The following is a 19,792-nucleotide window of genomic DNA, read 5'->3' as shown; positions in this document are numbered from 1 at the left end:
TACGGTTTTTCTAATGTCCAGGTATACATATATACGCAAATCAATTTAAACTATGCAATTAGGATGCTCACACTGTATACTTTTCTAATATCAAGGTATACATACTCAAATCAATTTAAACTCCATACTATAAAATTAATGGGTTTACACCGTTCACTATGGCTCCATGGTTAGCTATAGGACGTATGAATCCTAGACTGATAGTGATGTGTTTTTATGATAAAAGTTTTATGTAAAGCAACATTTTGTATTTTTATGATGATTTTGTCGAAGTAAAAATTATAATAAGTAAAAATTTAAAATTAATTAATTAAAATAATTAAAAAGTAAAAATAAAACTAATAAATGTTTCACTATGTTTCTAAGTTGTATTTTCCAAACTACACACAATCTAAATATTTCAATGGTATATATTTTATATCGTATTCTATTAGTGTTTAAAACATCCGCAACGTGGCGTGAAATTCACTTTAAAGATGTTCAATAATCAATTATGTAGGTTTTTTCCTACTCAAAAAAGGAGGACAATTCCTGCTCCTTTTAGAAGTCGAATATCAATAAAAGATTCCAAATAAAAGCTATTAAGTTAAACAAAAATGTTTGACCTAAATGCTTATAGCGTTTATTCGCTAATTAGTGAATTATGCGTGAAATTAGTAAACGAAAAAAGTTATAAAAAGCATCCTGTATCCCCAGATGTTCGAAAATTGAGAAGCAAGGCATTTGAAATTTTATTGAAAAGGAATAAATACAAAATCGATATTAAGGATAACATTGACCCACTTAAAGAATTGGATATAATTCATTTTGCAACGAAAATCAAAGCGAAGAATAACTACAGAACATCAAATAATTTTGAAAAGTTTGAACAAATATTAAGTTATATTTATAATGATGAGTATTTTTTGAGTGGTTCGGGTAAATCAGTTTTGGTTTTCCTCTTGTTTGTAAAAGACTTTTTGAAATGCAGCCAAAACGAGGTAGTTATTAGTAGGTATTTAAAATCGAGGAATCAAATTTGAAGATTTTTTTAGGATGATCAACGTCAACATCTTTTAGTACCAGGACCATTTACTTTGTATTTGGAGTATAGCAGAAGTTTAAATTACCCTTTCAAAGCAATAAAATATAATTCAAATCAATTGGAACATTTTAAAGGTTTGGCTTCCATAATAGATTGCAACAATCCATATTTACCTGAATTCGTCTTTGAAAAGGCCAATAATTATGCTAAAAGTGAAGGTATAAAACCATTTAAATTGCAATTAGAAGAAAAATATGAAACACCTGTTTCTTACAAGTACTTGAAACCATTTACATTACGTTTAAGTTCAATAGAAAATCAGCAGTATTTGGAAGAGTATCCCCTCGAAAATAATGAAGAAATTTGTCGTGAAAACTCAAACTTAAATAAAAGATTCGGGTGGAATTGGGAGGATTTAGGTAAAATCAATATTAAAATATATATAGCATCATTATGTAGGCTAAAATTTTCCAGGAAAGACAACCATCCAAAATGAAACCAAATTTGGTTCTGAGTTGGAAATTTCAATGCCATTAGAAATATTAATAGATGAAAATTTGAACTCAATTTTTGAAGCAAAAATAATTAATGTTAATACCTTTCTATCAAATCTAAAATCATTGTTGGGTATTTTTTAATTTTATCGTCAATCAATATTTAATTTAATCCATTTGCTTTTTAGTTGGAATTGAATCTGAATCATTTTTTCTTGATAAAAATATTACTTTTTATATGGTTGAAAATTTGACTATCGCGAACGTAGTTCCAAATATTATGCTTAATTTTGTTCAAGAATGTCTTGATTGTGGCACAAGTTATAGAAGGATGCAGATTCTATCATCTAGAAAAAATTTTCAACAAAATTTGGATGGGTTTATATTTAAGGTTGATATTTACTTTTCTTAAAATAAATAATTTACTTTTGTATTTAAAGGCTTTGTGTGGTGCTATCGAAGATTATCTTTTGATGTTTAGGCAATATGTTTTTTCTTACGAAGATTCTAAAATCCTTGAATTTTGTGGCAGAACTGGAAAAATTATAAAACAAATGTTAGCATTGTCTTACATATTAACAATTCATCCAAAAGGTGGTGAATTTACTCAATTTTACACAATTTTATTTAATTACATTTTGTCAATTTACTGTAATAATTTTAGTTAGTGAAAATTGTAAGCCTCCTTCTGGATCTCATTTTCTAGGATATATATACAAAGAAATAATGAGAGTAACTCAATCTGATATGTTAGCCTTGTTAATATTTTTTTTAAAACGTTGCTGTCATGTTTATTTCAAGTAAATATTTGATTTTTAAAAATATTTTGGAGATTCACATTTTACGCTGTTTTTAATTCTATAGAAACCTTCAAAAATGGATATTTCTGGGAAGTTTAGAAGATCGCTTTAATGAACTGTTTATATGTTTTGCTGATCAGTATCATCCAAACACCAAATATTATTTTGATAAAGCATTCTTTATTAAAAAGGAGGCCGTACCTGGTTTTTTTTTAGGATACGAGGAATATATTCTGCAGTGTGGAAAATATACTATGCTGCTCAAAGCGTTCAATCCAAACGTAAGAAAATAGACAAGTATAATATGTCATTTTTATTTGGATTTTTTTTTAAATTCAACAGCATCCAATCTTTTCTTTGCAATATCCCCCAGTAGCAGTTTGTCTTTCATTTGAAGAATTGAGGAAAGTGCAAGAAGCCTGCGAAATATATGAAAGAAGGGCATTAGAATTATGCGAGTCGCCTGTTACGGTTCAAGACATATTCAAAAAAGATATTGAAACAAAACGAAATTTTTTTAAACTAGTTCTTGAGAAATCAAAAAAAAATTTAGAAAATTGGAAATGTGAGTAAATTTGAAAAATTTGAATTCTAAACTTTATTTTTTTTTTATTGTTGGTAGTGGAAAAAAAACAACTTTCGAATGATGATATTTGTAGAAAAAAAAAAGTTTTTGAGGAGTTATCTTTGCAAATTGAACAAAAAAGAATTTACAAAATCCAAGAAAAAATGGAAGATATTGTGATGGAGAGAGAATTAATTAGGAATCAAGAATATCATTCAGATCAAATAAATTTAATTGAGCAGCAAGAAACTTTAAAGCGAATTAGTTGTTTTGAAGAAATCAAAGAAATGACAGAAAATAAGAAACACTGTATCACCTCCCAAAAGTTGGGCCCTACTGATTTCAAAACATTTGAAGAAAATAAATTTGAAGCTGAAATTAAAGTATGCAATCTAAGTAATGAGAAACTTGAGCAATATCAACATCTCAATTTTAACAAAAACCTTAAAAATAGCTTTAATGATGTCGATATTGCTAATTCTAATGAAATTATAGGTAAAATCAGAATTTTATTGAAAAAAGTTCTTTTAAATTTCTCAGAAAACTTAATTCTTCCTTAGGCAAGGAGAGCCCTGATATAAATGAACTATTAACAACAAAAACAGATATCGAGAATAAAAACTTGACAGAAGCACAAAAAAATAAAATAAAAGTTTTAGGTAGTGAATATAATATTTTTGGTACTTACTTGGAGGATGTAAATTCGAACTTTCATAGCAAGTGTATGCAGCCAAATTTTTCTGAACTCAACGATTTACAAAAAAATAAGATGAAATCTATGCAAAGTAATTGTTTTCAGACACGGAGTAATTCAAGAGCAAATTTGGATATTAAAACCGAAAGTCTTCTGAATAAAAAAAAAGTTTTAGAAAACGAATATTTTATTGCTGTGGGCTCATTTATTACACCAGCAAATATTTCGCCAATGTCTACTTCATCCGATTTGTCTTTGGAAGCTAGCGAAGTTACAAAGAATAAAAATATCTCTAAAACCGATATGGAATGCATGATCTTTAATCAGAATATTGAAAACGTTGATCTTGAAAATGAATGTCAACTCAAACAAAATTTTTTGGATGATTGTTTCATTGCACAAGATGATTTAACGAAAAAAAATGAATATGCTTATAATGACGAGTCCTATGCAAGATCCTTGGAGTTAATTAAAAATAATTTCAAGTGTGAACCCAAAACTGGTTTTATACATTTAAAAGATATTTTTCCCCGATTTGAAAAAAGCAATGGCAACACAAATTTTGAAGATATATTAACAAAACAAGTCGATTTAAATAGTCTTAGTGTAATAACGCTTACAGAATTTTTGCAAAAGTCGATTGTTTTACCATTAAGGGTACATTTGAAAATCGTAAACAATGAGGTAATGAGGGTTTTTTTAGTGAATTTGGATTTGATTAATCATTTTAGCAGTTTAAGAAATTATTTTTTTTTAATGGATGGCGAATTTAGTAGCATTATATGCGATGAATTAATAAATAAACTGGAAAAAGGTGCATCACCAGTTGAGATATTTAATTATCAAACATTACATTCAGTTTTAGATAAAGCAATTGGATCTAGTCATTGTAATTTTATATACTTAATTTCAATTAAGAATTAATTTTTATTTTAATTTAAGGTTCGGACAAAAATTCAAGTAAATTGTCCTTTATTGTAAGTGATTTACCTGAACAATTCGATCTAACCTCCCCGTCGGTCTTGTCAAATTTATGTTTAAGTTATAAAATTGACTGGCCCCTGAATTTGATATTAAGCCCAGAAACGCTTGATAAATATGGAGATATCTTTAAATACTTGTTTAAAGTAAGGCGGATAAGTTGGGTTCTTGAGCAATCATACAGAATTATGAAAGAATCAGCAAAATTAATCGGAAAGGAACTTTTAATATCACCGCAATATCGCAGAGTACAGCTAATAAGACACAAATTTTTTCATTTTATTCATGCACTTCGGAATCATATTACTGCAAGCGCTTTGCAAGCCTCATGGAAGGAATTCCAAGATGAGCTTTTAAAAGCTAAATGCATAGAAGAAATCTACAGAAAACACACTAATTACATAAAAAAAATATTATTTTTATGTATGCTAAATAAAAGTAGCATAGATTTTAATAAAGCTATGGAGAGTATTTTTAAAATTACTCTGCGTTTTTACAGGTAAATATCATTTGACAAACACGATAATTAAATAAAATTTATATATTTTTATTTAGGAATCTCAAAAGCAAGGAATGGAAAAGAAAAATTGGAGAAAATTATTATATTCATCCTCGATTTGAAAAACTTCTAATTGATGAAAAAGAATTCGAAAAATTGGTTAAATACGTTATTTATTTGGGTAATAAAATAGTAAAACGCGGCTATCAAGAAGAAATTGGAGAATTTCTTCGCTTAGTTAACTATAATCAATATTATGTAACGGTGAATTCAACACGTTGACAAAAATTTTTATGCACATTTTGCAAATTCTTTGGATTTCACCTTTTTTTTTAACAAAACTACTTTTTAAATTTATTTTAATAAAAATTTATAACAATGCCTAAATTTTGTACACATAGAATCATTTTTTAATTAATGTACTGAAGATTCCACACTTTTTTAGTTCTTCAATCAAATCGCCATTTTGGTGCATTTGCAACAAAATATCACAACCTCCAACAAATTCACCATTGATAAAAATTTGCGGAATAGTTGGCCAGTTTGTATAATCTTTTACGCCTGAAATGAATCTTAGTTAAAACTGAATTTAGATTATGTTTTTATGTATGAAAATATTTAGAATAGTTGCTACAATTCTAATTTTTCGACGTTTTATAACCTTATAGAAATACTTTAACGTTAAAAAATGTTAGGTCGCATTTAAATTTTTAAGAATTTGTTACAGTGGGAATTTTTACGTTTTGCACAGTATGTATATTTAGGTTTTTACTAGTACATAGTAGGAAGGTAATTTTCGGAGTATATTAATATCTAGTAGGTATACGTAGTAGGTATACATATTAATAGATTTGGAGTATATTTGCATATGTACATATGTAAATAGTTTGATGATCTTTCAATATCGCGATTACAATATGATTAAAATTTTCTTCATATTGTGCCTTATACATACATAAGTTTGTAAACCAACCTTTATAAACTGGACATTAGTGTCTTATGTGTAGTAGTTTGTACATAGTGCAAAACCTGTAATACATACCATATAAAACTATTATAGCAACTTCCTAAACTATTAACCTTGCCGAATATCCTCGTCTTCTAGAACATCAATTGCATTATATTCAACTCCATGCATTCTCATTATCTGAACAACAGCATTACTGAAACCGCATTTAGGTGCTTCTGGATTACCTTTCATAAAGACAACAACCTTACTTTCTTTAACAAGTTTGTCGAAAAAACTTTTATTTGACGCTGTTAAACAGTATCTTCGAAATGAATAATTTTTTGTAGATAAATTTATAAAATTTCTTACACTTTGCATTATTATTTTCTTCTTTGCAAAAATTTAATTATAAAACCAATATAGGGTTGGCCATTATGATTTTAATATCAACTAAACATTTTGAAAAACATCGATATATATGCGATGTTTTTTCGGATTTATGGAGTATTTCATATTTTTGGAAATGACACCGAAATTTGAATTTAAATTGTTTTTTTTTCTTTTATTTATTAATTTTTTTTTATTTATTATTAATTTCTATTTTGAAATTTTATGTACAAATAACTGTGAAATATTATATGTAAGTAATATATAATTTTATAATATATTATTATATTATAAGGTGCCGTTTACATATCAAGCAAAGTTTGACGATTTTATTTGATTGGATGAAAATTTGATATGCAAACATTCAATCAAATCAAGCAAAATCGAAAGGGAAAAATAGAGTCTTGTCCAATTCTTATCAATCTTTTTTTCTGAAATAAAAAAATATAATGGCGAGAATAAATTTTTCTCATTTTGTGCGATGTTTTTGATCAGTTGCTAATTGTTATAATTTATTTTTTTTTATAGTTAAATTATTTTTTAAAAAGTTTTTGAAAATTTATAAATGTCTGTATGTATATTTATAAGCAAAATCAATGAAAAATAATTTAATTTTAAATTATTTATTTTTAATTTAATTTAAATTATTTTTCCTTTTATTTAATAAGGATATGAATATGATAAGGAACATTTTTGATATGAATAAAAAAATTAATTTGACAGCTTATGTCATCAAACAAAGATTGATATGCAAACATTTCTTGTGTAATTCCATGGTGGTCAAATTTAATCATCAAATTTTACTTGATAAGACAATGATACCTAAAACTTTATGCTCCCACATTTTGCAATCAAAATAACCAAAAAATAAAAAATGAATGTTACATAATTGAAATTACCTTTATAATCGTTTTTTATTGTCCTTGTAGTATTCCTTATTTTATAGAAATTTCAAGTTTTTGTTTAGCTTCAACTTAGTGTGAAGTGCAATGATCTTGTGTGGACTTTAAGCACCTTAAATTTTTGACAGATAATTTAGTGCGAACTGCGGTGTGTTCTGAAAAAGTTTTATTTTATTTTCTCATACAGCATTATTTCGTCTTTAAAAAAAAGAGAATAAAATTTAACTGTGATGCAGAGGTTTTTTTAAATTTTAAAACACCAGGTTTATTTTAGGTTGATAATTTAGTGCGAGCTGCGGTGTGTTCTGAAAATATTTTATTTTCTCGTACAGCCTTATTTCGTCTTTAAAAAAATTGGAATAAAATTTAAGTGCGATGCAGAGTTTTTTTCAAGTTTTAAAACATCAGGTTTATTTTAGGTTTGGTTTGGTAACTGGTCGGATTTGTGGGCCTTCAAAATAACTATTAAGTTCTTTAAAATCAAATGGGCAGAATAATAATTTTTTGGGAAATGACCATTAAATCATGCTAACCGATATCATTATCCAAACAATTTCGTTAAAATTTACCAAATTAAAAAGAAACCCGTGGATGTAAATACCCTTCAAGAAAAAAGTGGAGTAGATTTGCTATATATTACGGAAGTATCTTTTCTTATGTTTTAGCTGTCACTGTCACATAATCATTTTTATGTCTAAAAAATAAACGCCTCAATACGTACTAAATAGAAAAGAAAGTGGTATTAAAAAAATCATTGAATTTATCATTCATGAAAATATAACGAACAGGCTAATTATTCGCAAAATGGAATATTAAATAGATTCCATCATTGGGGAGCATAAATTATTTTAAATTATCTCACAATTTAAATTTCTAATATTAATTTTACAAGAATATCGGTATTTTAAATAAACTGTACATAGAAGAGTAATAATAAATCTATAAATATTTCAATAAAAACAAGCACTCAAAAGTTATTTTAAACAGTATTTTAAAAACTATGGATGAAGTAAATAGCACAAAATACGGGAAGGAAAAAGCAAACAACAATAGTGAAATTAAAAACATTTACAAAATTCCAGATAATTATTCAACATTACATAGTATGTCTGAAATAAAAAAATGTGTTGAGAAGATTTCTAGCTTACAAAAAGTGTTAAAAGATAGCTCAAGTAATTCTAGATCTTCATTTGATCAAGTAGATAGATCGATAAATATAAATTCAATTGTTCCACAAGGTTTTACCAAAGATACTAATGACATTGTAATAACTACTGAGCAAAATGCAGATGGAAAACATTTTTTAGAAATTTTAAAATCAGAACAAAATAGATTAATTGAAAAGGCAGAAGAATTGGAAGCTGATATTATTATTTTGTCTCAGGACGAGAAAAAATATGAAGAAGTTTTAGGGTTGCTTAGATCAGCGTCTGGAAAATCTAGATTGTTGGTATCGCAAAAAATGACGCAATTTGAAGGTTTATGTCACAATAATATTAACCAAGCTCCTAGTGAAAAATTTCAAACCACCAATGAAGACTTGCAAGGTTTTTGGGATATGGTAAAGTTACAAATTGATCATGTTGATTCATTATTCAAAGAAATTCAAACACTTAAAAATAATAAGTGGATATTAAAGACAAACTCAATTTCTGAAGAAGATGATAATACGAACTTAGTAAAGTTATCCACTAAAAAGTCAACAAAATCACAAGGTCTTCGGGCAAAAAAATCAGATAAATTGCTTCAGGACATTAATGGAACTAAAAAAGAAGATGCTCGTCGTAAGGAATTACTGGAATTAAAACGTAGGGCAAAAAATGCAATGCAAAACCAAGAAACCCAGAAACCAAGTGATTCTAACACGCTTGAGTTTTTCTTTTAGTACGGTGTGCTTCTGGAAAATAAAAAAAAAACAAGTGTCCTATTTAACTTTCGAAACGAGATTAGAAATAGAATTTTTCGCTGGTTAAACAGTATTTGATTTTTATTTTATGCGAATTTGTATTTTCGTTTCAATGTCCGGTATATACACTTAATTTTTTATGGTAATCCAATAAAATTTTGATAAAATTTGTATTTGAACCGATAAAAATTGAAAGGCAACCATATTTATTTTATAATTACTTTTGTTTTGAAAAACTAAGTTAATTTATTATGTATTTTAATTTATTATACTAACCAATACTTCCCTTTTATATTAAAATTTTCTATTAAAAATAATTTTTGTTCTAATAAAATATTGGTTGAAATATTAATCAAGTAATATTTCACCATAAAAAAATAGATTTTTAAATACTTATGTTATTTTAATTAAATACAATGTTTTAAATTAATTAATGAAAACTTTTATTTAGTACGTGTACTAGGTGGGAAATGCCCTCTGTTCACAACGCTTACCGTTCTTCTAACATTGGAGAACTGTTCTTCATAATAAAATTTTAACATACACGCCTACTTACTATGTCGCTTATATGTAATGTGTACATAATATGCATGCGGCTTTTTATCTAAATATTAAAATAAAACGGCGTTTATGTCAGACCTTTATTATGCCAGATAATACACTGAATTTTCGAAAATTCTGTCCAGAACATACATATACTTCAGTGCATCTATTTTGTTCTGGGAAGCAGTTCACCTTGAAAATGTACAATATGAAAAAAATACATCTTACAAACCAAGCTACAAAATCATCGTTGAAAGAGTACCAAACCAAACATATTTAACCAATAACTCCAAGGTTGCCAATCAATAACTATAAAGTTTGTAAATTTCCGTTTAGTCAAAAACCTCCTAGTCAAAATTAATAAGTACCCGTAACCCACCTGTACATGTTCTTGTTTTTCAGAAAACTAAAAAAATATTTTAAAACTAAAAATATTTACAGTGAATTGAAATAAATTTGTTTATACATGCAAACATTTTAGCAAATATATTTTGAACCTAAAGTAAAAGAATTCACAGTTTTAAAATTACTGTGAATATGAATGAACATAAATTTTTTCACAAATTTTGTCCACAAATCTTTTTAAGAATCCGCGTTCTGCATAGTTTTTTATAATGTATTGAATGCTTGAATGAGCTTTCCAATTATAGATGCGATTTCCTTCAATGTATCCAAATCTTATTTTATAAAAATTTAAATAGCCAGTTACCGGATTGCCTTCATTTAAGTTTATATTATTGAATTTGTATGTTTGTATGTTTCTGTGAATTTCTCTTACGAATCTTCTTTTAATTTCTTTTATAACATTTAAATTTTCTACTGTTGTTGTGTTATCCATTTAATGTAAGCATTTTAAAAATTCAAAACTGTTCTTTGTTATACAAATTCCTATTTTCCTAACCCGTTTTACTTCATTTCAAAGTTCCTTCACTCTTATTGTTACTGATCTCTTGCATTTGGCTTTAATAGAATCCTAAACGTATTATTTTAATCACCATATCTTTGCAAAAATTAAGTGAAAAACTTTTTCAGGGCAAGTGGAAAACAAATTACAAGAAATTTTAAACCCTTTTAAAGGAAAACAAAAGAACTTTAAAGATAAAATATTTTAAAAGCTTTGAAATCCAACTCATTTTAGTTTTAGCCCTAACTGCCTATAAACAATTAGCTTACGAATACTTTTGTTTGGAAGAATGATTAAGAGAATAATTTATTAATTTAATATAAAACAAGAAATTATGATATAAACTTTTTATTTCTCGAATTACTCAGGGTCTTTTTACAAAAAGATATTATTATCGGCATGTCTCAAAACAATTTCATCTCTTATTTCTTAGTTTTATTGAAGTTTTTTCCTAATTTTAATACAAAGTTTGGATATTTTCATTTCTCTTATTATTACATTCATCAGAAAGTAAGTTTATCTAATATCCTACATACTAAAAAATCCCACATTAAAAAGCTTAACTGTTGGAACCAAATTAAATTTTTAAATAAAGAAATAAAATGGTGCTGTATAACGAATGTACATTGCTTTAAAGAGTATTTATGTTCATATACACAATTTGCTAAGAAATTTTCTACCTAAAAGTATTTTCAATATTATCAAAGAGTTCAGTTTTATGTCAGCAAAAAAAGAAATTTTTGTTTTTTTTTTATGTTACAGAAAATTTTTTATTTATAACATTAAATTTTGGCACTTATTTTTTTATATTAATGTAGATTAATCCTTAAAATAATATTTTCATAATTTTAAATGCTTTTACATTGCGTATTTAAATTTATATTAGTTATTTTATTTTAAGCAGGCATTTCATAGTGTCGTATTTCTACAGTTTTCTTTATTTCTGTTTTTAAATTGACATAATAGAAATAATGTTAAGTTATTATTGAATTTAATTTTGCATAACTATGATGAATGATATTACGTGTCTATTATATATATATATATATAAAGATATATTTATATATATATATATATATATATATATATATATATATATATGTAGTTATTCATTAATAGTTTAGTGCTTCAATTATTTTTTGTATTTAAGCTAAAAATTACCAAATAAAAATAGTTTTTAATACATTTACATACAATTTGTTCGTAACTTAATTCGATTTTTTTTTACATTTTTTTTACAAATTAACTATGTAGATATTCGTTTTCTGTTTTAAAATAAATCAACGATTATAAAATGTAGTCGAATTATAACAGAAATTAAATAACACCTTAAAATGAATTTTCATTGATTTAAAAATGACTAATTTTAAAAATTGTTATTTAGTATAGTTGCATTAAAAACACATACACATAATTAATAATAAAAATTTATGGCAAATTATAAAAAACTAAACTACTGGTGGTTCTGGACCTTCTAAATCATCAAAATCGTCACTAAAATAAAAAAGAATAGTAAATAAGATAAATAATTAAAAAAAATCACATTAAACTAAAAATTCAAATAAAAACAAGTATTAAAATTAAAAACCAAAATTAAAAATACACGCATTTATAAAATACAAATATACAATGTTTAACATTTTAAAATCTTATAGCTATTAGGTTTGTTTGTCTACCGAAAATTAACTTAAATTTTGGAAAATTTTAAGTTAACTTTTGCATGAAAGCGATGATTTTGAATCGAGACAATTTTAAAATAAGAGAAAAAAAATTATATTTTTGAATTAAGTACAAATTTTTTAATATTATTCCAAACAATTATAATAAAGCAGTTCATATACGCATACTTTAAAAAAATTCGCAAAATTTTTATAAATGTTATTAAATATTTTTCATCGTTGATCAATTGCAAAACCATATTTTAGTCATTTCAAAAGTTTAATGACTTAAATTGAATATAAACTATCATTATTAAGTCCAATTATCGGATATAGTATTCCATATTCCATAAAGTAAACTTATAATTTAAGCTCACCAAATACAATTGAAATAATTTTGGAAAAGTTATAACAAGAAAAGGGAAACATACAAATATACTAGGCTCGTACGCTAAATCTTACAACACTTGTAAATTAAAAAGGCAATATTTTTTTCCCACTTTGATGTCAACAACAGAAATTATTTTATTGTTTATAAGTTAGTTTTTGTCTTTCGAAAAAATTCGATGGTTTTATAAAGATATTAAATGCTTGTATTCCATATAAATTAAAGGAGAAAATTAAATAATTTTTTACAAAACATTGTGTTAACATTTTGTAAAATAAAAGCAAACAAGTACAAGAAAATATTTTTCTCAAGAACAAAAAAACCCTGACATGTTTTTTACTTTGTTGAAATAAGTAAAGCAAAAAAACATATATTTATATGAAAAAAAAAATTATTTTATTACTTTATATGAAAAAAAATTAAATTCATAATTTGTTAATTAATACATAAATAATTTTTTCTATGCGTCGCCTCATAATTTTGAGTACAAAATATGCATTTACGTGGAAATGGGGAAGCGAATATTAGCCATTTATATAATCTAATCTGTGTAATTTTGTATCCTGCATCTAAATTAGAATTGCTAAATTTTTTTTAGTATAATGCATGTACGTGTTTGTTTTTACAGAAGTTTGAATTTGTTTTTTGTATTTTCTGTATGCTTTTTAATAAAAAAAAAAATGCAATCAAAAACTAGATTTTAAAATTTTTTATATTAAAAGCACAAATTGAAACAAATTTTTTCAAAGAAGAGGAGGAATTTCTATAGAAATTTACAATATTTTGATTTCTTCTAAAAATTCGTCTTCGTAGAGTTTTTGGTATGTTTTGATTTCATCCCAACTTTTTTTTACGGTCGATTTATTTTATTTTTAATAAATAATAATCTGAATTATTGACTTTATTAAAGATATGAACGTACATACATACATTATTTTGGTATGTATGTATATTGGTCAAACAACAAAAAAGCTTTTCATAAGAAATCAAAAACCAGATTTAGGTTGACGAAATAAGCAACAATTTAAATTTAACTTTTTTATTTTCAAAATAATACAATCAAAAAAATTATTTTATACCAATGTTTCATTAACAATTATTGTTTAATAATGCAATAAATATACAAAAATATACAAACATATAAATGTATTTGAAATAAAAAACCGCAATTTGAAAAAAGATATTAAAAGAAAACTTTGAATATTCAATTGGAATATTCTTCCATACGTAAGAATATACTATACACACATATATAATGTGTATGTATTTAATCAATACGGTTACTTGGTAACTATAAGAGAGCATATTATGATTTATAAAAAAATGTATAAAGTTTGTATAAAAGAAAATAAATTTTCACCGTCCTTTTGTGTTTTAAGTAATTTACATTTAAAAATATTTAAAAAGATTTTATATACATAAATAAATTTTGGAGTTTTATTTTGATATTTGCAAGGAAAAATAGACAAAAGAGGAAAGATTTTATTTAAAATAAATTTTATTAAAAAGATATTTGCTAAAATTTTGAAAAATTTTCATAGGGTAAATTCAGAGTTTGGTGAATTTACAAGCATGTGAATTTACAAGCATCTTCCTTCTATCACAAAAGTTTCCTGAAAACCTCTTTATATTGTGCTTGCTTACAAATCTGAACAAATTTAAGTTAGAAAAAAATCATAGAATAGAAATAATAATTTGTTGCTATTGGTTATATTTTTGTATATACATATGTATAACTAATATTGCTTAAATGATCTGCAAAAGTAAAATTTTTAATTATTCAAGATCCGGTATAATTATGTAAAGAAATATTTGTAGAGGTTTACAAAAACGGAGCAATTAAATGCCTTTAATTGTTCACTTCTCTGATAATATACGAAAATAAAAATAACAAAATATTAAGCAAACAAAAACGATCTATGTACATACTTCTTCAATAGCTTATTTCAAACTAACAAATAATTTCAATAGAAAATAAATTGAAACATACAATACGAAGTTGACCCAATTGAAGCAGTTCGGAAAAATTTTGTAATGCGTTTGCGGAGGGCTTATACTTACCAGGGCAATACAATATTTAAAAAAAATATATTTTAGTATTTAGTAATTTGAAGTGCAAAAAAAAAATTTTGATTTATTTAGGCGATTTTAACGACATGATTCCTAAGTTTTTTTTTTGGAATTTGAATTATTTATTTAAAAATTAATTATATGTATTTTGTTTGGGTATTAGTATTTAGTAACCTTAGAACTGTGAACATTGTTCCACATTTTTAATTCAGTTGTCAATTCATATTTATATTTTTAGTTTTATCTATATCTATATTTTTATGGTTGTCTACATTATTGCCTTAATATATTAATTATATTTTTGTAAAATTCAATAGTTTTTAAATTTAAAACAGTGGGAAAATATTACCTAATGATATTTGGAGGAATACATTTGCTAATAAAGTATTGATATAAGAAAACAATCTTATATCGAAACATAGCATATTTCGAAATTAAATTTAACTTTTTTTTAACTTAATTTGAAATGCATACATACAAACATTAAATTATGTATTTCAAAATAATAAAACACATTTTAAATATGTATATTATATATAAAGATATTTTATAACAAAATGTAAAAATATTTTATCCTTTGTACATCTTGTTTAATTTAGCAAAAATTATTGTGTGAAAATTATTAATTGTGCTTTTTTACTCAAATTTATAAAAAATATATGTAAATAGATTAACGTTTTCACTTTAAAGCGTATGGTATAAATTTTCCTTCGCTAAAATATTTATACCTAAATAATTTCTTATTTTTTATATAATATTGCTGTTTTCAATTTAGGTGTACATATGCAAGTAAATTTATAAAACAACTAAGTAAGATTTATTGCGCTCCAATTTTATCTTATGAAGAAAATGAAATTTTTACTTATCAGAATAACATAAAATGATATATAACAAAGTATGATACACGAGTTAAAGTTAATGTTGCATGTTTTATTATGCTGGTAATCTCTAAAAGTAGGATGATGTTGTGGATATATTATATGAACTGGCGGTGGTTCTTCTATTTTATCAAAACTATTTGGATCAAAGTGAGTCCCAAAATCAGATTTTAGGATATCATAGTCTATATTTACCAAATTCCATGGAATCCAACTAATGTTTGTTAGCATTTTAACGAAAAAAATTGATTTATATTTTAACATAATTTAAAAAAAAAATTATAAAATTTTTACAAATTCTAAAAGAGTTTACACTCTTATTCTGGACTGTGTGGAAGTACTCCGTTTTCATATATGGGATTTTAAAAGGCATTTTGCAAGGACCGCAATCAAGCGTTTTTTGTGTGGGTAAGTTTTTTTTACTTTTAAATTATATTAGTACAGATTACAATTATACTAAAAAGTTATAATAATAAGTTAACGGTCATGATGAACTCTCGATCTAATATATTTTTACTTTTTTTCAATATTTTGCAAATTGAGATGCAATTCTATTTATAAATTCCACACGCCTTCTAGGATAAAAGTGCTATTCTTTTACAACAAACTTAAGAATTTATGTTTTCATTCGGTACCTCTTCTTTTTACTAATCGAGTCAGAAAAAGTCATTCATTATTACGAGTATATAATAATACGAGTATCTAATGGGAAAAATGGAAAATCTGAAAAATCAGTCACTATGGCACCATTTTGTTTGGGAAAGTGACAAAATTATTCGAAATTCTAAAATTTTGATTAATTAAAAAAAAAAAAATAAGAAAACTCATTTAAAAATTGAGAAATTTTATGAAGTGATAATCTTGGCAAGTGACTGGAAAACTGAGATACAGAATGAGGATATTATTTTTTTTTTTTTAATTTTCGAAGTTTTGATTTTATTAATTAATGTAATACTGACCTTGGGCATACGTCCACATTTAGAGCGCTAACAGCGTGTTGACCTAAGTTTACAGGGCCGCCCTCATCGGTCTCAACAACTCGAACACAACCAACAAATCCGGTTGGATAACGGTTTCCTGTAAATTCACCTAAATTAGGTGCCCCACCTAAAAACATATTTTTTACTTTTTAAACGGTTTTCAGTGAAGGTAGAAAGAAAAATAAGTAACCTATGAAAACGTTGCCTGGCAGTATCATTGTATTCCTAAGAGTAGGCCTCTTTGTTTCTCCGTGCTCAATTAAATGATCTAGTTCTAAACTAACTTCGTTTCCATACCGCTTTATAATGGCAATGTGCCTACTTCCATCATCAACTTTTGTGTAAGCACTTTGTACAGTGTTTTCTTCGCCATCTAAACGGAAAGAAAATTCGAGTATACCTTCGTTTATAGCTAAAGCTATAAAGTCTTGTCCGTTGTATTGCATGTCCTTAGGTTGGCCCCACCATACAAGCAAACCATTTGGGTGCTTGGTAGAAAATAACATAGCTATAAAAGATTCAAGCTGATGTTCCTTTTCGCTGAATACACTTCTATTCAGTTCCAAGTACCCATCACCATTGAATTGACAGTTCGTATCCAATTGAACATCTAAAATTTTTTTTATTTGTTTTTTAAATTCATATTTATTTGCGCCAAAACTTACGTTCGTGACAATTATTTCCTGAATATCCTAACGGACAGTGGCATTTGTAATTATTCCCGGGTAAAAGAATGCATGTTCCATAATTTTCACAAGGATCACTTACGCATGCGTTTTGTTTGTTAATTTCGTCATTATTTGGTCGACCGGGTGTAATTTGGTGAGTGGGAGGTTGGTAAAATATTTCGTTGTTATCACCACAATTCTGAATATTTGCTGCATCAAGTAAGTCAGCAATCAAATTTATTTTACGGCTTGATTCTTCAAGCTAGAAAATGTTGATTTTTTATTTAAACGATAATGTAAGTTTTTGTTTTTGATAATACATATGCACAACTCATTGTCATTATTGTATAAGAAATTTTATGAAAAATAATTAAATAAGAAATAATTAAAAAAGAAATAATTTGATAATGAAAATATACACGTGAATTTATATACACAAAATTTATAATGCTACATTTTATGTACATACATACATATATAAAAGTATACATGTGCATGTTTTTAATATGAATCGTCCTAATTCACTCACCATAGAAATGCATCCATCAAAGCCTCTATGAATATCAATATCTCTGTTTAAAAGAATTCTCTTGTCGTAACCACCAATAAACAAATGAGTTTTCAAATATAAGCTACGCGCTGGTCCAGCCTGTTTACCAGTTTGCTCTAATTCATTGCCAACTTTGAGAATTCCTTCACCGACTCGTCTACCTACCTCAACTTCAGTCCATTTGTTAGCTTCAATTTCATTTTGTGAAGTAACAATAACAGGTTTTACTCCTGAGTAAAATATAAAGCAATGTAAGGACTTCTGTTAAGATTTATTAAACTAAAATACATACGGGCTCCGGTATTGATTCTTAATTCGATCCGTTTATTTTTCAACAAAACCGCAAAGAAATCTCCGTTTGCGCGTTCAGATTCCGCAACGTATAAAATAACAGAATCTTCTAAATTATTTGGCTTAACACTAAATTTGATATTTAATTTAGATGGCCTTGGTGTCCTATGAAAATAAGAAATCAGTTTAAAATATATTAAATCTGTACAATTTGATTTACTTATATGCCGCATAGCTTCCATCTTTGAAAGATAACACTGAACCGTCCAAATGTTCATTATATTGGCATCTGTCACCCGTTTTATTTAAAGGACAAAAGCAAGCAATACCGAAATCAGTGTCCTGGCATCTGCCTGGACCGCAAATTCCAGGTGTACATTTATCGCCTACAATAGCACAAGTTTTTCCAGTAAAACCGTCATCGCAAACACACAAATATCCTGTCGCTGTTTGACTTTCCAAACATATTCCACCATTTTCACAAGGTTTATCTGCACACGGTTGACATGAAGTTATCCCTTCCTTTAGTTTCGCTTCTTTTATAAGTTCAACTGGTCTGTCTTGCAAAACTAATTGACTTATACAACCAACAAAACCAGTTTTAGTTTCAGTTGCGTTCGGGGCTAAGTCTTCCCATTTCGGTACAGCTCCGATATACAAATCCTCTACTAGATCAAGTCCTGCGGTTTGTACGGGTGGAAACGCTATTGGAGTTTGTTCGTCTACAATAAGATAACCATCTCGTCTTATTCGGCTGACTTTTATACTATGCCATTCATTCAAAGAAATTGGTTTTTCAGATTTAACGATTGTTGGTTTTGTTCCAAAATCAAATCGAAATTCGGGATAGCGATCATTTAATGATAATGAAATATAATCACCGCTTGCTTTTTTTTGACCATTGTATAATATTAGACCATTCGGTTGCGCGGGTTTAAACGTTATCTCAAAATTAAATTTCATGTAAGGCGACTCAAGGGTAGGAAATGACATATAACTTAGTGGATTTTGTGAAAATTGAGGTATTGAGCCTGTAACTACTAGGATAATTGGTTGATCAATTGATTCTCCATTTTGTGTTAGTGTGCATATATAAGTTCCAGCATCACTTGCTTGCACATTGTTCAGTTTTATTTCCATCTAAAGAGTATTTTAATATTATTTGCAAAATTAATTAAAAAAAACTTATACTGAGTGTATATCTGTGCCATGTTTAATATGCCCATGTTGTCGTGACCATCTTACGCTTAAAGGATAGTTGTCCGCGTCACATTTGAGAATAGCATTTGATTCCACTTTGGCATGCTGCGTTCTGGGTCTCCTCCTTGGTCTTAATTCTTCTTCTGATGAATCAAATAAATTTAACAATGATAATAAATTATATAGTTGCTAAAGTAAGAAAAATAACTTTTAATTTTTACAATTTTTGTAATTTATGTGAAAGTTCAAGCGACAAGTTGGCGTAACCAACAACAATTAGGAATATGTCTCAAAACAAGCCATAACCAACGAGCCGATAATTCAGGTTGTTGCAATAAATAAGTTGAGTTTACAAGCATTTTTAAATTTCGAATTTTTAAAATGCTTTTTTTGTGCAATTAATTGTAAATGTAGGTTATGTCACAATGCTTCTCAGCACCTCATAATATTTTAGAAAATAG

The 19,792-nt window shown here is 26.5% G+C and overlaps 4 protein-coding genes across 34 annotated transcripts in view; 2 read left to right on the top strand and 2 right to left on the bottom strand.

The window, feature by feature from the left end:
* The first annotated feature begins 495 nt into the window (after positions 1-495).
* LOC129607613 (uncharacterized) lies at positions 496-5,390 on the top strand. Of its 3 annotated transcripts, none has more exons than XM_055518699.1 (12): positions 496-980; positions 1,035-1,443; positions 1,499-1,651; positions 1,707-1,909; positions 1,959-2,112; positions 2,183-2,318; positions 2,383-2,599; positions 2,661-2,883; positions 2,941-3,378; positions 3,444-4,466; positions 4,520-5,057; positions 5,114-5,390. In XM_055518699.1, the coding sequence occupies exons 1-12, from the start codon at positions 597-599 to the stop codon at positions 5,337-5,339; spliced, it is 4,104 nt and encodes a 1,367-aa protein (XP_055374674.1). In that variant the 5' UTR covers positions 496-596; the 3' UTR covers positions 5,340-5,390. The 3 variants fall into 3 exon arrangements, with proteins under 3 accessions (XP_055374674.1, XP_055374673.1, XP_055374675.1); XM_055518698.1 differs by having other exon boundaries at positions 1,959-2,115; XM_055518700.1 differs by lacking the exon at positions 496-980 and having other exon boundaries at positions 1,085-1,242; positions 1,302-1,443; positions 1,959-2,115.
* Positions 5,214-6,438, bottom strand: LOC129607614 (glutaredoxin-related protein 5, mitochondrial). Its single transcript, XM_055518701.1, has 2 exons — positions 6,138-6,438; positions 5,214-5,618 (listed from the first exon to the last, which is right to left on the bottom strand). Exons 1-2 carry the CDS (start codon positions 6,382-6,384, stop codon positions 5,461-5,463), a joined length of 405 nt encoding a protein of 134 aa, XP_055374676.1. The 5' UTR covers positions 6,385-6,438; the 3' UTR covers positions 5,214-5,460.
* A 1,560-nt stretch (positions 6,439-7,998) lies between these two features.
* Positions 7,999-9,539, top strand: LOC129607711 (disks large-associated protein 4). Its single transcript, XM_055518875.1, has one exon. It carries the CDS (start codon positions 8,296-8,298, stop codon positions 9,178-9,180), a length of 885 nt encoding a protein of 294 aa, XP_055374850.1. The 5' UTR covers positions 7,999-8,295; the 3' UTR covers positions 9,181-9,539.
* Positions 9,540-11,458: 1,919 nt separating this feature from the next.
* LOC129607630 (basement membrane-specific heparan sulfate proteoglycan core protein) overlaps positions 11,459-19,792 on the bottom strand; it is a 132,706-nt gene continuing 124,372 nt past the window's right edge. For 8 of the 29 annotated variants that reach the window (XM_055518726.1, XM_055518736.1, XM_055518730.1 and 5 more), the window contains 8 exons: positions 19,323-19,474; positions 18,352-19,271; positions 18,133-18,296; positions 17,820-18,070; positions 17,288-17,552; positions 16,813-17,232; positions 16,602-16,749; positions 15,473-15,856 (listed from right to left, as the gene is read on the bottom strand). In XM_055518726.1, coding sequence (XP_055374701.1) covers positions 15,598-15,856; positions 16,602-16,749; positions 16,813-17,232; positions 17,288-17,552; positions 17,820-18,070; positions 18,133-18,296; positions 18,352-19,271; positions 19,323-19,474 — 2,579 coding nt within the window. In that variant the 3' untranslated portion in view covers positions 15,473-15,597. Of the gene's footprint in view, positions 12,143-15,471; positions 15,857-16,601; positions 16,750-16,812; positions 17,233-17,287; positions 17,553-17,819; positions 18,071-18,132; positions 18,297-18,351; positions 19,272-19,322; positions 19,475-19,792 lie in introns of those variants that run through there. The other 21 variants (XM_055518724.1, XM_055518735.1, XM_055518731.1 and 18 more) reach the window with 10 other exon arrangements.

This window comes from Condylostylus longicornis, unplaced genomic scaffold (assembly GCF_029603195.1).
Source record: "Condylostylus longicornis isolate FDR11 unplaced genomic scaffold, ASM2960319v2 ptg000028l, whole genome shotgun sequence".
In the NCBI taxonomy this organism is placed as follows: Eukaryota; Metazoa; Arthropoda; class Insecta; order Diptera; family Dolichopodidae; genus Condylostylus; species Condylostylus longicornis.
Note: the sequence above shows the minus strand (reverse complement) of the source record. Positions and strands in the feature narration are given on the sequence as shown.

Excerpts from the sequence above, each read along its gene's own strand:
- LOC129607614 (XM_055518701.1), bottom strand. The coding sequence starts at position 6,384 with ATGCAAAGTGTAAGAAATTTTATAAATTTATCTACAAAAAATTATTCA. Across the intron at positions 5,619-6,137 it reads AGACGAGGATATTCGGCAAG|GCGTAAAAGATTATACAAAC; the intron begins GTTAATAGTTTA and ends GATTCATTTCAG.
- LOC129607711 (XM_055518875.1), top strand. The coding sequence starts at position 8,296 with ATGGATGAAGTAAATAGCACAAAATACGGGAAGGAAAAAGCAAACAAC.
- LOC129607613 (XM_055518698.1), top strand. The coding sequence starts at position 597 with ATGTTTGACCTAAATGCTTATAGCGTTTATTCGCTAATTAGTGAATTA. Across the intron at positions 2,116-2,182 it reads AACAATTCATCCAAAAGGTG|TTAGTGAAAATTGTAAGCCT; the intron begins GTGAATTTACTC and ends TAATAATTTTAG. Across the intron at positions 4,467-4,519 it reads AGCAATTGGATCTAGTCATT|GTTCGGACAAAAATTCAAGT; the intron begins GTAATTTTATAT and ends TTTTAATTTAAG.